Here is a 15,564-nt window from a genome sequence, read left to right as displayed (position 1 = left end):
AAAGGATCAAACTCTATTCTATTGAACTGTATTTTGGAATAAAGGTCAAAATATTTTAACAAATAATAATAATAATGTCCAATACCCAAAAATGTGAAATTCTTAGTATATTGCATCTAATATAAAATTACCAAGCATGTAAGGAAAAATATGCCCCATACTCAAGAGAAAAATCAATGAACAGAAACAGACTGTCAAACATCATGGATGGCAGAATTAGTAGAGGATATTAAAACAGCTACAATCAAATATCCCATATGCCCAAGAAGACACAAGAAAGCATGAGCATGAAGAGGCCAGAAATAGAAGATAAATACAAAAAAATCCACACTGAACTTCTGAGATGACCCACATAATGTCTGAGATGAAACATACACAGGACAGGATTAACAGGAGATTAGACACTACAAGAAAAACTTTGTGTACTTGAAGACAGAGCAATAGAAACTCCAAAATGAAACAGAGAAAAAGACTAAAAAATACGTGGACGACTTCTCAGTTGGTCCAGTGGTTAAGAATCCATCTGCCAACGCAGGGGACATGGGTCCAATCCCTGGTCCAGGAAGATCCCACATGCTGGGGGGTAACTAAACGCATGCACCCTAACTCTACTGAGCCCACGCTCTAGACCCCGTGTGCAGCAGCTGCTGACCCTGAGCACCGCAACTAGAGAGCGGCCACTACTTGCCACAACTAGAGGAAGCCTGTGCTTTCACAACAGTGAAGACCTAGCGCAGCCATAAATAAACAAATTCAAAATAGCCTGACACATTTAAAAAAAAAGCAGAGTTTTGGTGAGCCACAGGAAAATATGAAGACGCATACCATGCATACAATTAGAATTATAGTGGGTGGGTGGGTTCCAGTGGAAGTGAGGAGAATAATGGTTGAAATGTTTCCAAATTTGATGAATGCTACGAACCTACAGATCCAAGAAGCTCAATCAAGTCTGAGTGATTTGAAAAGACCCCGATGCTGGGGAATGATTGAAGGCAGGAGGAGAAGGGGATGACAGAGGATGAGATGGTTGGATGGTATCACCGACTCAGTGGACATGAGTTTGAGTAAGCTCTGGGAGTTCGTGAGTTGGTGATGGACAGGGAAGCCTGGCATGCTGCGGTCCATGGGGTCGCAAAGAGTCGAATACGACTGAGCAACTGAACTAAACTGAACTGATACATACACAAGGAAAACCGAGCCCAAGTCACATCCTAGTCAGATTGCTGAGGCCTTGACTATACATTCTATCACCTCCCGTTAATGGGCCCATAATCACTCAACAACAAAGTAGGAAAGAATCAAAGGGAGAGGGAAGAGAAGAATGGATGCAGGTGACATACCAAGACTGACTCAGGAGAGAGCAGGCAAGGGCGGCATGGTGCGTGCATGGCAGGCCACCACGGAGCCCGGTCACCCAGCTCCTCCTCTTCTCTGCAAGACGTCTTGCCTCTTTCCCAGAAGCAGCTACATTCCTACTATGTATGCTCAAAGCCCAGCACCAGAAGCCTCTAGGGACCTGGATTCACTGTCTCTGTGCCAAGTAAATCCTTTTGTTCCGGAGCCTGGCCCCATTCAGGAAAAGGAGTCCAATCAATGACAAAATCAGCAAGTGCAGCAGACACCTGGAGGTTGGTAGGACAAGTCCACAGGCCTAAAAATAGCCCTGACCACATTGGGAACCGAAGCAGCCCTGCCAGTTCCACCAGAACACTGCAGTTTGCCTCACCTCAGACGTTTCAGGTCAAGGAACAAAAACTTCCCAGTTCGCTGGGCTGCAGGGCACCGGCCATTTCATCCATCCTCCCCCAGCATCTGAGTGCAGGCTGCCACACACACATCACCATGGGACACTCTGTACCAAGGCGGGTACCCGCCCTGGCCCACCTACTGTTACAGTACATCCAGCTGTACCCTGCGAGAGCCAGGGGCCAGCGCCGTGTTCAGGCCCTGTCCAGGCTGCGGGCAGGGGGAGGGCTGTTGTTGGAGACGCTGCCCCTGTACCTACCTGCCAGGCTGGGAGGACCTTCTCGATGTCATTCAGGTTGATTCCGTCCCCATCTTCCAGCTTCCCTTTTCCACACCTGGGCCAGAAAAGACATAATGGCATTGAAAGGACTGCTCACTCAAGCATTGTGTCCCAGCCCAGCAAGCAGGAAGAGCAGAGACGATTGGGAGAGACCCGGTCCTGCCCTTCTCAAGGCTGCAGAATCAGCCCTTTCCCACCTGGAGCAAACGCCACCCTCCTTCCTCAGGCCTGGGGACACAGACCTTCCTTGAGGACAAAGGACTGGATGCAGGCAAGAATGTGGGGCCTGGGGGTGGGGTGGGGGCACTAACATGACGTCCCACCCCTAGGAGGGTGAAGGGTACCAGAGTTCCCCTCTATCTTTCCAGACAAAGATGCTGAACTCCTTGCCAATGAACGCCCCAAAGTGTATGTGTATCCCAGATCCTGCAAAGCCCATCATCCTGCCCAGTTACACCAACGGGAAAGCAACTGAACAGAGAGACCAAGCAACTTTCTTGAGGTCACACAGGCCCCCATTCAGCTTCCTCTCTCCTGGGACTGCTACTGGGCCAGTCCAGCAATCCCGTTTTGTCTGCACATCTGCTGTGGGTGGGCATACCTCCAGGCTAGAGGTGCTGGCCCGGATTCACTAGCATATGTCCATGTCTTCCCCATATTTAAAGGTGTAGACTCTGGAACCAGACTTCAGGAGTTGGAGCCTTTTATCACTTACTAACTGGGTGATGCTGCACAAGTCACTGTTTCTCTCTGTACCTAAGTTTTCTCATTAGTAAAATGGGGATAATTGCTAAATCCTGAAAGATGATGCTGTGAAAGTGCTGCACTCAATATGCCAGCAAATTTGGAAAACTCAGCAGTGGCCACAGGACTGGAAAAGGTCAGTTTTCATTCCAATCCCAAAAAAAGGCAATGCCAAAGAATGCTCAAACTACCGCACAACTGCACTCATCTCACACGCTAGTAAAGTAATGCTCAAAATTCTCCAAGCCAGGCTTCAGCAATACATGAACTGTGAATTTCCAGATGTTCAAGCTGGTTTTAGAAAAGGCAGAGGAACCAGAGATCAAATTGCCAACATCCGCTAGATCATTGAAAAAGCAAGAGAGTTCCAGAAAAACATCTATTTCTGCTTTATTGACTATGCCAAAGCCTTTGACTGTGTGGGTCACAATAAACTGTGGAAAATTCTGAAAGAGATGGGAATACCAGACCACCTGACCTGCCTCTTGAGAAATCTGTATGCAAGTCAGGAAGCAACAGTTAGAACTGGGCATGGAACAACAGATTGGTTCCAAATAGGAAAAGGAGTACGTCAAGGCTGTATATTGTCACTCTGCTTATTTAACTTATATGCAGAGTACATCATGAGAAACGCTGGGCTGGAAGAAGCACAGGCTGGAATCAAGACTGCTGGGAGAAATATCAATAACCTCATATATGCAGATAACACCACCCTTATGGCAGAAAGTGAAGAGGAACTAAAAAGCCTCTTGATGAAAGTAAAAGAGGAGAGTGACAAAGTTGGCTTAAAGCTCAACATTCAGAAAACGAAGATCATGGCATCTGGTCCCATCACTTCATGGGAACTAGATGGGGAAACAGTGGAAACAGTGGCTGACTTTAATATTTTAGGCTCCAAAATCACTGCAGATGGTGACTGCAGCCATGAAATTAAAAGATGCTTACTCCTTGGAGGGAAAGTTATGACCAACCTAGATAGCATATTCAAAAGTAGAGACATTACTTTACCAACAAAGGTCCATCTAGTCAAGGCTATGGTTTTTCCAATAGTCATGTATAGATGTGAGCGTTGGACTGTGAAGAAAGCTGAGCACTGAAGAATTGATGCTTTTGAACTGTGGTGTTGGAGAAGCCTCTTGAGAGTCCCTTGGACCACAAGAAGATCCAACCAGTCCATTCTAAAGGAGATCAGTCCTGGGCTTTCTTTGGAAGGAATGATACTAAAGCTGAAACTACAGTACTTTGGCCACCTCATGCGAAGAGTTGACTCATTGGAAAAGACTCTGATGCTGGGAGGGATTGGGGGCAGGAGGAGAAGGGGACGACAGAGGATGAGATGGCTGGATGGCATCACTGATTCGATGGACGTGAGTCTGAGTGAACTCCGGGAGTTGGTGATGGACAGGGAGGCCTGGTGTGCTGAGATTCACGGGGTTGCAAAGAGTCGGACACGACTGAGCGACTGAACTGAACTGAACATCATATGGCAGTTGGAGGATCAAATTAGTTAATATACTGAAGTGCTTAGAACTGTGCCCAGCATATAGTAAACACTATTATAAATGAACATTATAAATGAACAGAATATATTGTAACAGTAAATACAGGCAATAATTAAGTAAAATCATAATAAAATAACAAGGTAAAAATATTAGTGCTACTAGGAATACTGCTACCACTATTTCTGTCATTGTTATTATCGTCACCGGGGCTGAGCAGCAGCGCAGCGTCTAACAACAGCACAGATTCTAGAGCCAACACAGCCTCATGCAAGTTACTCAATTTTTCTGCAAGCTTATCATCCTTTGAAGTGAAAATAATAATAGTTCTTACCTCCTGAAACTGTGCCGAGTTTAGACGATGGGCGGCAAGCAGTTAGAATGGGACTGGTGTGTGCTCAGAGCCTAGTGAGTATTAGTTACTACTTCTGCAGTGGTTTTTTCACTAAGTCGTGTCTGACTCTCTGCAACCTGGTAGACTGTAGCCCACCAAGCTCCTCTGTCCATGGGATTTCCCAGGTAAGGATACTGGAGTGGGTTGCCATTTCCTTCCCCAGGAGATCTTCCCCACCCAGGGATCGAACCCAAACCTTCTGTATTGGCAGGCAGGTTCTTTACTACCACTGAGCCAACAGAGAAACGTATTATTATTAGCCCAGGTGTGGCAAGAGCTGCCCAATGGGCTGGTGGCAGCATTTTCCAGCTGCAGTTAATGCAACTCTCAAATTTCAGAGCAATTAGTTTATTTCATCAAATATTTTCACAGCATCTCTTGTGTTTGGGGATCTGCCAACCTTTCCTGGGGTCGTGGAAAATAAATCCCACGTGGTTCCTGCCCTCAAAGGGCTCACAGGTCCAAGGAGTCCTCAACTCGGACTAAGAGGGCGCTGAGCCTGAGCACCAGCAGGGGGCAGCACGAGATACGTGTTATCAAGTCCTACAGACTGAGGAGCCCTGGATCCCCAAGGAAGAGAAACCGGGGGGGCGGCTGCAAAACCCAGCAGGGCTTGGGGGAGGTCAGAGGGACGGGGCGGGGGATATGGTCGACGCCCCCATCAACACACGCTTCTGTCCTTGGGGGCTCTGTCTCGGGCTGGGCCCTCGGGGTCACAGGCCGGCAGGAAAAGCAGCGGAGCTCAGAGGAGCAGCACCCAGAGCGGCCGGGGGCGGAGGGAGAGGAGCTGGGAGGGGAGCTGGCCCAGCAGAGCATCTGGGAGAACGTCCCAGGCGGAGGCCTGGAGCGAAACACCGCGCGCAGCCAGCAAGGAGGTCCGGGTTCTAGCGGGAGGTGGGTGGGGGGCAAGGGCGGGGCCCAGGGGCAAGAGGAATTGCAGGGCCCGCTCTGGAAGCACAGCGCGGGTTCCGGCCGGTGCAGCTGGGGTGGGAGAGGGGTGTAAGGGGACTTTCTTGCCCCTTCCGGCCCCACCCTAGTGGTGATGGTGCAGGACTGCAGAGCTGGAGAGAGGTCTGGAAACATGCCTCTCAGCTAACAACTCTGCCTGGTAGAAACATGCTGGCCCGCAAAGGCACCGATTGCTCGCAGTCACCTGTGTTCCCTGAGTCCTGGCAGCGCGGAAGGAGGGAACCGGGCACTCTGGCCGGCAGGAATGGCTGACCTCCCACCCCCAGGTCAGGTGCGCAGGGACCGCATCTTTGACTCCAGTCCCCCTCAGACACTTGCCTAGCTTGCCTGGCCCTTTAATTCTCACCTCAGCAGCCTCTAGGGTCCGATGGGCAGGAAGGGCTGCTGTCTCCCTAGGTCTGGGGCTCAGAACTCCCTGGAGGGCCAGGCAGGTTGGAGGAGGTCTTAAGGTGGCTACAGACCAGCTGAGTCACTGCTGCCAACAGGGTTTCCAAGGCAACAGCCTTCTCTGATTTCTGTCCCTCCATGGAAACGCGGGCTGCGGGAAGCCTTGGCAACCGGGTGGGACCCTACTTCCAAGGGCTGCTGCAGAGGCTGGGCCTGTCGAGTGCATCCCCAGTACTGCCAGACCCTAAGGGGCAACGCAGCCCCTGGCTCAGCCACAAGGTGGCCACGGGGCGCTGCACCCAAACTCTCCAGCAACCCAAGAGAGATGGGATTTGGCCAGAGAGCCAGTGGTAAAGAATCCACCTGCCAATGCAGGAGACCCAGGAGACGCAGGTTCGCTCCCTGAGTGGGGAAGATCCCCTTGAGGAGGAAATGGCAACTCACTCCAGTATTCTTGCCTGGGAAATCCCATGGACAGAGAAGCCTGGTGGGCTACAGTACATGGGGCCAAAGAGAGTCGGACATGACAGAGCGTGCATGCACACACACCCACACCCCCCCCAAGTGTCACACACACACACACACACACACACACACACACACACAACAGGTGTCACACACATACACACACCCCAGGTATCACACACACACACACACACACACACACACACACACACCCCAGGTGTCTGGTGAAGGGTGGGGAGATTGTCAGCAAGTCTGGGCTGCTCCTCCCAGTGAGTAAGCCTGGTGATGAGTGGGTGTGGCCGGTTCTTCCAGATCCACAAGGGACAAGGGCCCTCAGCAATAGGGGAACCTTTCTCTCCCTGGACAGTCATTTGTTACTGCTGCCAAACTGTATTTTGTTAGGCTGTTAATTTGCATGAACTGGTGCAGACACCTTCGGAAAACCTGACTCCACCACTCGATCCCCACTGGACAGACTCAGTCCATGAGGTAGTGTCATCACTTCTGTCCTCTGGGCCTCAGTTTTCCCAGTGGTTTCACCATCCATGTGCTCCCAGGGCAAAGAGGAGAGATGGGCACGTCCAGGGAAACGCCACCTCTCTCGGAAGCCTTCCCCAGACTGTGCATCAACCCCCCTCCACCGCTGGCTTCTCGGCCCCGCTCTCATTTACTTTATTTAACTCGCACCTGTGTACTCTGAGCGTGTACGCACAGTCTCAATTATGAATGGGCTCATGTCTCCTTTTAACAGTAGAGTGGACAACAATACTTCTGGGAAGGGACTGTATTGTATACTCTGTGTGCTCCTCACCATTTGGGGACCCAGCCGGCCTTGTGACCAGGCTTCAGAGGTGCAAACTGCTCCTTCCTTTCCCAAGGCACACTGCAAGCTCCGACCGGCCCCCACTTCAGGGCAGGCAGGAGCATCACTTCTGCAGAAAACCAGCTCCTGAACTTGACCTGAGCAAAGGTCAGTTCAGTTCAATTCAGTCGCTCAGTCGTGCTGACTCTTTGTAACCCCACGAGCTGTAGCACCCCAGGCCTCCCTGTCCATCACCGACTCCCAGAGCCTATCCAAACTCATGTCCATCGAGTCAGTGATGCCATCCAACCATCTCATCCTGTCATCCCCTTCTCCTGCCCTCAATCTTTCCCAGCATCAGGGACTTTTCCAATGAGTCAGCTCTTCGCATCAGGTGGCTAAAGTATTGGAGTTTCAGCTTCAACATCAGTCCCTCCAATGAACACCCAGGACTATTCTCCTTTAGGATGGACTATTTGGATCTCCTTGCAGTCCAAGGGACTCTCAAGAGTCTTCTCCAACACCACACTTCAAAAGCATCAATTCTTTGGTGCTCAACTTTCTTTATAGTCCAACTCTCACATCCATACATGACTACTGGAAAAACCATAGCCTTGACTAGATGGACCTTTGTTGGCAAAGTAATGTCTCTGCTTTTTAAAATGCTGTCTAGGTTGGTCATAATTTTCTTTCCAAGGAGTAAGCGTCTTTTGATTTCATGGCTGCAATCACCATTTGCAGTGATTTTGGAGCCCCCAAAAATAAAGTCTGACACTGTTTCCACTGTTTCCCCATCTATTTGCCATGAAGTGATGGGACTGAATGCCATGATCTTAGTTTTCTGAATGTTGAGCTTTAAGCCAACTTAAGCTGAGCAACTTAGCTTTCCTAAACTCAGAAGCCTGGAGGGCCCAGCCCTGTGCAGTCCAGTAGCTCAGGAGGAAACTGGCCCCAGTGCTGCCGAGGGGGAGGACGCAGGGGACGGTGAGCGGGTGAGCAGATGGACGGGTGTGAGTGAGGCAGGGTCAAGGAAGCCCTGAGGTTGGGTCTCTGCTTGGCACTATCTCCTCCTAACAGGATGCCTCCGTGTTCAAGGGCATCTCCTCTCTCCATCCCCAAAAACCATCCCAAAAGTTCATATAGAACCCACACAAGCAGGGGCAGGACAGGCGAGAAGACGGGGTCCCCTGGGAAAGTCTGATATGAGTATCTGGGCCTCTGCCCCCCAAAATATGCACATGCATGTCATTTTACATAAAAATTCAAGGGGATCAAGCCGATTCAAGGATACTCTGGTATCCTTGAGCCTGAACACAGGATGTATCAAAAGGACTTAAATCAAGGTTCTGTTCCTGGGCAGGTTACTGTGCGTCTCTGAGCTGCGTTTCATCTCTGAAATAAGGATGCCAGCGTCTCCCTCCCAGGTTTTGTCACTGACACTGCAGGGAGACCACTGCCAAGAGTGGGGTGACCACTGGAGGTGGGTGGGGTGGGCAGAGTTAGCAGCGGGACAGGTGAGATGCAGGAATGTAGCCCAGAATGTCAGTTATATTTAGATCTGAAGTGACAGGGAGACAAGAGTGGATGGGTAAGGAGTGGAAGGAAAAAATAAAAAGCCATGAGTAGACTTAAAAAGAAAACGGAAAAGAGCAAGTGTTGGTGAGGACGTGGAGAAATCGGATCCCCTGCATGTTGCTGCTGGCAATGTGAAATATTCAGCTGCTGTGGAAAACAGTTTAGCTGTTCCTCAGAAAGTTCAAACATAGGATTACCATCTAGTTTGGGAACAAGAGAGGTGGTGGTTACACAGCATTATCAATGTACTAAATGGCACTGAGTTGAATGCCTTCAAAGGGTTAATATTATGTTATGTGAATTTTAAGTCAGCATCACTGACTCAATGGACATGAGTTCGAGCAAGCTATGGGAGATGGTGAAGGAGAGGGAAGCCTGGCGTGCTACAGTCCATGGGGTTGCAAAGAGTCGGACACGACTGAGTGATGGAACGACAACAAAAATTATTTTAAAAATAAGGAAGAAAAGCAACCATCTGTCTCATACACCCCCACCCCCGCCCCAGGTCTGTCTGGAGTCACTTTCCTGTCCAGAGTCAGCCCAGGCCCTGACACCATCTTTTTTTTGACCGAAACACACAGCATGCAGGATCTTAAGTCCTGGACCAGGGATCTAACTTGTTTCACCTGCAGAGGAAGCACAGAGTCCTAATCACTGGACTGCCCGGGAAGTCCCTGAAACCATCCTTCAAAGCGGAAGTGAACACTGATGCATGAACTAAGAAGGGGACAACCGAGTAGAAGCAACAGGGACCACAGTGGTTCTTAGAGCAGGGGACCCTGGGGGAGCAGCAGCAGCATTTCCTGAGGGCTCCTTAGACATGGAAGCCCTCTGGGCCCCACCCCCCAGACCTCCCGAACCTGAGACCCTGGGGGTGGACCCATCGATCTCCGCTTCCATCAGCGGGTCTCAGCGCTGCGCTGGACCACGGCCAAGCAGGGTCACTGTGAGAGGTCAGGAAGGGGACCGGGCAGTATGGCTCACGGGGGCTGGGCAGTGAAGGGTGTGGGGGTTCCAGGGAGAGGCCAGTGAATGCGCAGGTCTGAGCCAGTGAGCCTCTCTGGGCATCAGCCTGCCAGGGAAAGGCCATCCACCGCCCCAGCTCCTGGAGGGACACAGCTGTCCCCTGCCTCACTGGCTGCTCTGTGAGAGCCCCTGGCTGCCGCTTACCCTTCTCGGTCGATGTGTGGCAGGGGCTGCTTGGGCGTGTGTCGAAGCTTCCGGTGGAACTGGGTGAAGTCCAGCTTTTCAGGCTGCAGGTCCCAGGTGGCACCACTAGAGGGCGAGAAAGGGGACGAGTCCTGTTAGTGATGGAGATAAGACGCCCCGGGGGACACGCTGGGGGAGGCGCCAGGCAGGGAAGCAGCTCAGAAAGGGGTGGGCAGGAAGGGGAGGCGCCCACCGGCCCACAGGCTCGGAACTAAGCCTGGCACGTCAGCCCTGTGCTCACGGATCATGGGGCCGGGGCCTGCCTACGAAGCCTTCCCCTTCTTTAACCCTGCTCTGAGATAATGGATGCCTATAAAACACACAAGTGTGGGCCTGACCCCCGCTCTCAGCGGTCCCCGTAAAACACCGGAAGGTCTGAGGTTCAGTCTGTCAGTGGGGAAGCAGGGGGCCAAGTCCCCCGAGTGCCGGTCTTGGGGGGAGACCAATGGCGTTTCCATGCTGAGCAAGTCAGAGCCAGGTGCTCCTGGAGCACACCCAGAGTTGACCAGCTCCGGAGCCGGGGGCACAGCTGAGCTAAAGGGCCATCCGTGGCCTGAGCTGTCACTCCCAAAAGGGACAGACACCATGACAAGTGCTCATCAGCAAACCCTTCAGGGGCACCGAGCCCACGTCCTCATGAAGTCTGGCCAATGCCTGCCCCTGCAGCATGGCCCATCAGAAACCTCCGAGAGCTGGAAGCACTGACAGTCCTTCCTTCTCTCTGGCCCTCTCTCTGGGGCAGCCCCTGCTCCACCCCAGTTTGTCTAACATGCACCAGCTGCCGCTCTCCTCTGTCCTCCACCTCCCCAGCACCCCCACCCCCTCCCCCTGGGGTCGGACTGGTGGCATCTGTCTCTCCCTTTCACACTCTTCTCTGCATCTTCTCTTCTCGTCTCCTCCTCTCCTTCCCTTGGACCCCACCCCAGTTGTCTCCTTCCTTCTCTCTCTCACCTCCTTCCTCCAGCTTCATCCTCTCTACTTCACCCGGCTCCACTTCTAGGACAATGAACTCTCAACATGAACTTGGCCCCCAAAGGGTCCCTAGGGAATAAGGACCAGGAAGCCGGGGTCCCAGCTGGAGCCACACACATAACAAGAGGAAGGGGGGCTCACCTGAAGGAATCGAAGGTGTTGGCAGCCCAGATATCTGTGCCCAGCATGTCCAGAGAGGTGTCTTTGCTGCCATTCTGGAAGACACGGAGGATGAAAGGGAGGTGTTATTTGCCCAGGCAGGACATGGAACAAGTGGGCAGAAGGCCCAATCCCAGAGAGGATGGCAGAGCCCTATCCCCTTGAGCAGCCTGGACATTAGAGGGGGCCGCTGAAGGGTCCCGGCAGGTGTATGCAGCGTGTATGAGTCAGGGGGACCCTGGCCTCCCCCAGGCACAGGCCCTCACTTCGACAGTGTTTGGCAGAGCTGTGTGGTCGGGTTCAGGGCACCCCAGGGCTCTGCCGCACCAGCCCATGGCTCTCTCCTCAAAGCCTCTGCACTGATGAGCTGCCTCCAGCACTGCCAGTGTGATGGTGGGGCGTCTCCCCAGGCAGGGACTCTGTGGAGCCCGGCACGCAGGAAGGTCTGTTGAGAGGCTGACTTCCTTTGGAATTAAGCCCCACACCCCGAAATCAGGCGGCATCAAGAAGCCCCCAAGGCAGTGGTGGTTTAGTTGCTTCAGTCGTGTCCGATTCTTGCAACCCCAGGGACTGTAGCCCACCAGGCTCCTCTGTCCATGGGATTCTCCAAGCAAGAATACTGGAGTGGGTTGCCATTTTCTTCTCCGGAGGATCTTCTTGACCAAGGGATCAGACCCACATCTCCTTGATCTTAAGTGGATTCTTCACTGCTGAGCCACTAGGGAAGCCCAAGAAGCCCCTATGGACCAACAATTCCAGCAAAGGAACTTTTCTAACACTCTGGTCTTTATCCTCTGATGTTCCCTATGTGATTCATCCCGCAGACATGACCCAGCTTCTGCGATCTGCCCCTTGGCTGATGGTCTCTGCCACAAGTTTGCCAGTTCCCTGTCTTCACTCCAGATGCCACTGTCCCTCTTTGAAACTGAGCAGGACCCTATGGGGCCTTCCCAGAACAGGCCCAACCCCCTCCTATGTTCCTCCCCCTGCCTCTTGTCTGTAGAAAGACTTTAGCCTCCTAGGCCTTTCCCGAGTTCCAAAGAGTAAATTTAATCAGAGAAATGAGAAAATGCACAAGCAAGACAGAATAATAATAGTTTAGCCATTAAAAAAAAATGCTAGGACCTTTAGTTCTTCCTCAAGGTCTATAGATAATATTCTGAATCATGTCCTTTGAGCTGCCCTGCAGACACTTAACTCCCACCAGGTGGAAGATGTTAACTGCATGTTGACCACAAGCATGTAGATTCCAGATGGGCTGGAACCAGAAGGCTGGTGATGCTGACGCCCAATTACCTCACCACCAACCAATCAGAAGAATGTCTTTGAGCTGATCCCACACCCCTCAACCCCCCTCCCTCACCCCGTCTTTAGAATCCTTTCCCTGAAGGCCTATGGGGATGTTGGGACTTTTAAGCACTAGCTCGCCTGGACTCCTCGCTTGGCAACCGTAATAAACGCTGCACTCTGCTTCATCACTTTGCTTCCCTGATATCAGTTGGTAAAGAATCCACCTGCAATGCAGGAGACCTGGGTTTGATCCCCTGGAGAAGGGAAAGGCTACCCACTCCAGTATTCTGGCCTGGAGAATTCCATGGACTGCATAGCTACATAGTCCATGGGGTAGCAAAGAGTTGGACACGACTGAGCAACTTTCACTTCACTTCACCTGGCTTCACCACAACCCAGAATCAGTACATTGGTTTTAGTAAGGCAGACCCAAGTTTGGCTCGGTAACATCATGACCCCCACAGTCCATTTTCCATCACCACACTCTTTAAAAACAATACTTCCACCTCTCCTGAAGCTGACCGTGTGCATGCCTTATAACCCAGGACTCCACTCCCAGGTACAAACACAGCCGAAATGTGCACAGATGTTCAGAAGTCATTTACAGCACAGAATACAGCACTCTCATTCATAACAGCTACTGACTGGAGACCACTGGAATGCCTAGCAACAGGTGAAACAGACAGATCAGTCGTGGTGTGTTCACGTCCTGGAATATGACATAGCAGTGAGAATAAACAGACTAAAACAATACACAACAGAAATAAAGCCCACAAACGCAGAGTGGAATAAAGGAACCTAGACACAAGAGCACCAGCTCGCTGACCCAATTTTATATAAAGTTCAAGAACAGGCACAGTAATGTATGGAGACGGAATTTGGACAGTAACTGGAAAAGGGCCTCAGGGCGCCCTGGGGGCTGGTAACTTCTGTTCTCAATCTAGCTGCTGCTTTCCCGAGTGTGTCCAGTTAGTGAGAATCCACTGAACTGGATGCTCCTTCTCTGGGTGCTGTGACATTCTGGTTGGATTCCTGGTAGAATCCCCAGCTTTATCTTTATGATGATCTATCCCAAGACTTGTCACTTTCAGATCCACAAGCTCATGCACCAGGAAATCTTCCTTTGAGATCTTTCCCCGGGCTTGGGCCTGGGCAGGCGCTGAAAACACAAAGGTGTTTCCCAGGCCTTGCCGGCGAAGAACGGCAGGGGATGACACACACATGATAACTACTCACTGATTCGAGCTGCCACGGGGGGGCCAAGGCACGGGCAACTTTCCTGAGGAGCAGAGAGGGGCTCCCTGAGTCAGGGTTCGGGGTGTCAGGTGAGAGAGGGAAAAGGAGGGGCGCAGTCACCCTGGAAAAGGCGGCCGGGGGTGGAAAGGGGCCCTGGCAGGACACGGTGAGGTGTTCCGGGTGACCTGAAGGCCTTCTGGGTTTGCACAGGGAGCAGCAGTGTGTCAAGGGGCCCCCAGGCGGGCGAGTCAGCGGCCCCCACATCACCCCCTCAGTCCTGGTCAGGGCCTACGAGGCGCTGCCCACGTGCTCCTCAGTGATTGCTGTGGGTTGCATCGTGTCCCTGCCCCACCCCGCCACCACCGTTATTCACACCCTTCAAGAGACTTTCACCGTCTTCCTCACACACGCCTTCTCCTCTTGCCACAATGACCCCTGTGACCTCAGTGAAGTTACGTCACCATTTTGGACTTCAGATTCCTCGTACTCGAATAAAAAGATACTTGAGCGTGAAGGGCCAGTGGCTGTGGGTGGCTCCTCACGGGCACCTGTGCTGAGATCACCCCTCTCCCACCAGTGGCAGACGTCACCAATCAACTGTGGCCTGATTTACATCCTCTAATTAGGTGGCCCCTTGTGCTCCAGCATCAGTCCCTCCTGTCCTTCTGTGAGCTGCCTTGTCACCCCACCCACCCCAACTCCTGGTGCCCTGCTCGCTTCAAGTGCAGCTTTGACATTGCAGGCGGCTGGAGCGACTCACCTCTATTAATATTAATCAACCCCCACACGAGGACAGCCTCCATCCTCCTGAGACGTCAACTGGCTTGCTCACGACACCCTTCCCAGGCCTCAGAGATAATTATCAGTAAGTGTAGCATTTCCAAATGACTTCTAAAGCGAAGGTCAAAAAAATAAAAAAAAATCAAATAAACCCAACCCTGCTTCCAAAGCACACGTCTGAGACGACACCCAGAGTGACGCTCACGCCCTCCTCCAGGATGGTCTTACAAATTCGGTTTCCTTGGAGTGGACCACTGTTCTGTCATCACTCGCTTACACCCGTAGAATGTTAGATCTCCCCAAGTAAGATTTTTTCCAAAACATTTTTATTGTGGCCCAATGCACATAATGTAAAATCTACCACCTTAGCCACTTTAAGTGCACAGTTCAGTGGTACTAAATATATTTATAACATCGTGCAACCATCAGCACCACGCATGCCCGTAACTCCTTTCATCTTGAAAAACTGGAAGTCTATCCATTGAACGATAACTCCCCATTTTCCCCTCCCCTGGGGAAAGGGACCCTGGCAGCCACTCTATTTTCTGTCTGTGATTTTGATGACTCTAAATACCTCACACAAGTGTAATATACACTATTTGTCTTTTTTGTGATTGGCTTACTTCACTTGACGTCATGTCCTCATGGTTCATCCGTGACCCCAACTACCTTTCAAGCTCCTGGACTGCACCTGCCTTCTGTTCTTGTTCCCCCACAGTGGCCAAGCTGGGCACAGCAGGTCCACCTCCGATGCCTGCCAACTGGTGGAAGAGACTCCAGCCTGAGAGGCAGAGGCCCCTGCTGTCTCTGTGCCTGAAAGACTGATTCACAGGTTAGGATGTCGAGATGGAGTGACTGTCCTGAGATCTGAGGCCCTGAAAGAAGGAGGAACATAGGAGGGAGAGAGAACAACCATGAAAAAGCGAGGGGAAGCCACAGCTACACCCGGGACTGCACGCACCTCACAGGGAGGAGAACCCTCCAGTCAGTTCAGTTCAGTTGCTCAGTCGTATCTGACTCTTTGCAATCCCATGGACTACAGCACGTCAGGCTTTTC

General features: G+C 51.7%; 1 protein-coding gene across 5 annotated transcripts in view; it reads right to left on the bottom strand.

Annotated features, from left to right (window-relative positions):
* The window catches only part of CTIF (cap binding complex dependent translation initiation factor), a 324,670-nt gene that overhangs the window by 195,254 nt on the left and 113,852 nt on the right, over positions 1-15,564 (bottom strand). For all 5 annotated transcript variants that reach the window (XM_027526349.1, XM_027526350.1, XM_027526346.1 and 2 more), the window contains 3 exons: positions 11,184-11,257; positions 10,032-10,136; positions 2,006-2,081 (listed from right to left, as the gene is read on the bottom strand). In XM_027526349.1, the coding sequence (XP_027382150.1) occupies positions 2,006-2,081; positions 10,032-10,136; positions 11,184-11,257 (255 nt within the window). The remainder of the gene's footprint in view (positions 1-2,005; positions 2,082-10,031; positions 10,137-11,183; positions 11,258-15,564) is intronic.

Source organism: Bos indicus x Bos taurus, chromosome 24 (assembly GCF_003369695.1).
Source record: "Bos indicus x Bos taurus breed Angus x Brahman F1 hybrid chromosome 24, Bos_hybrid_MaternalHap_v2.0, whole genome shotgun sequence".
In the NCBI taxonomy this organism is placed as follows: domain Eukaryota; kingdom Metazoa; phylum Chordata; class Mammalia; order Artiodactyla; family Bovidae; genus Bos; species Bos indicus x Bos taurus.
The sequence above is the reverse complement of the archived record's forward strand: the minus strand, read 5'-3'. Positions and strand labels throughout refer to the sequence as shown.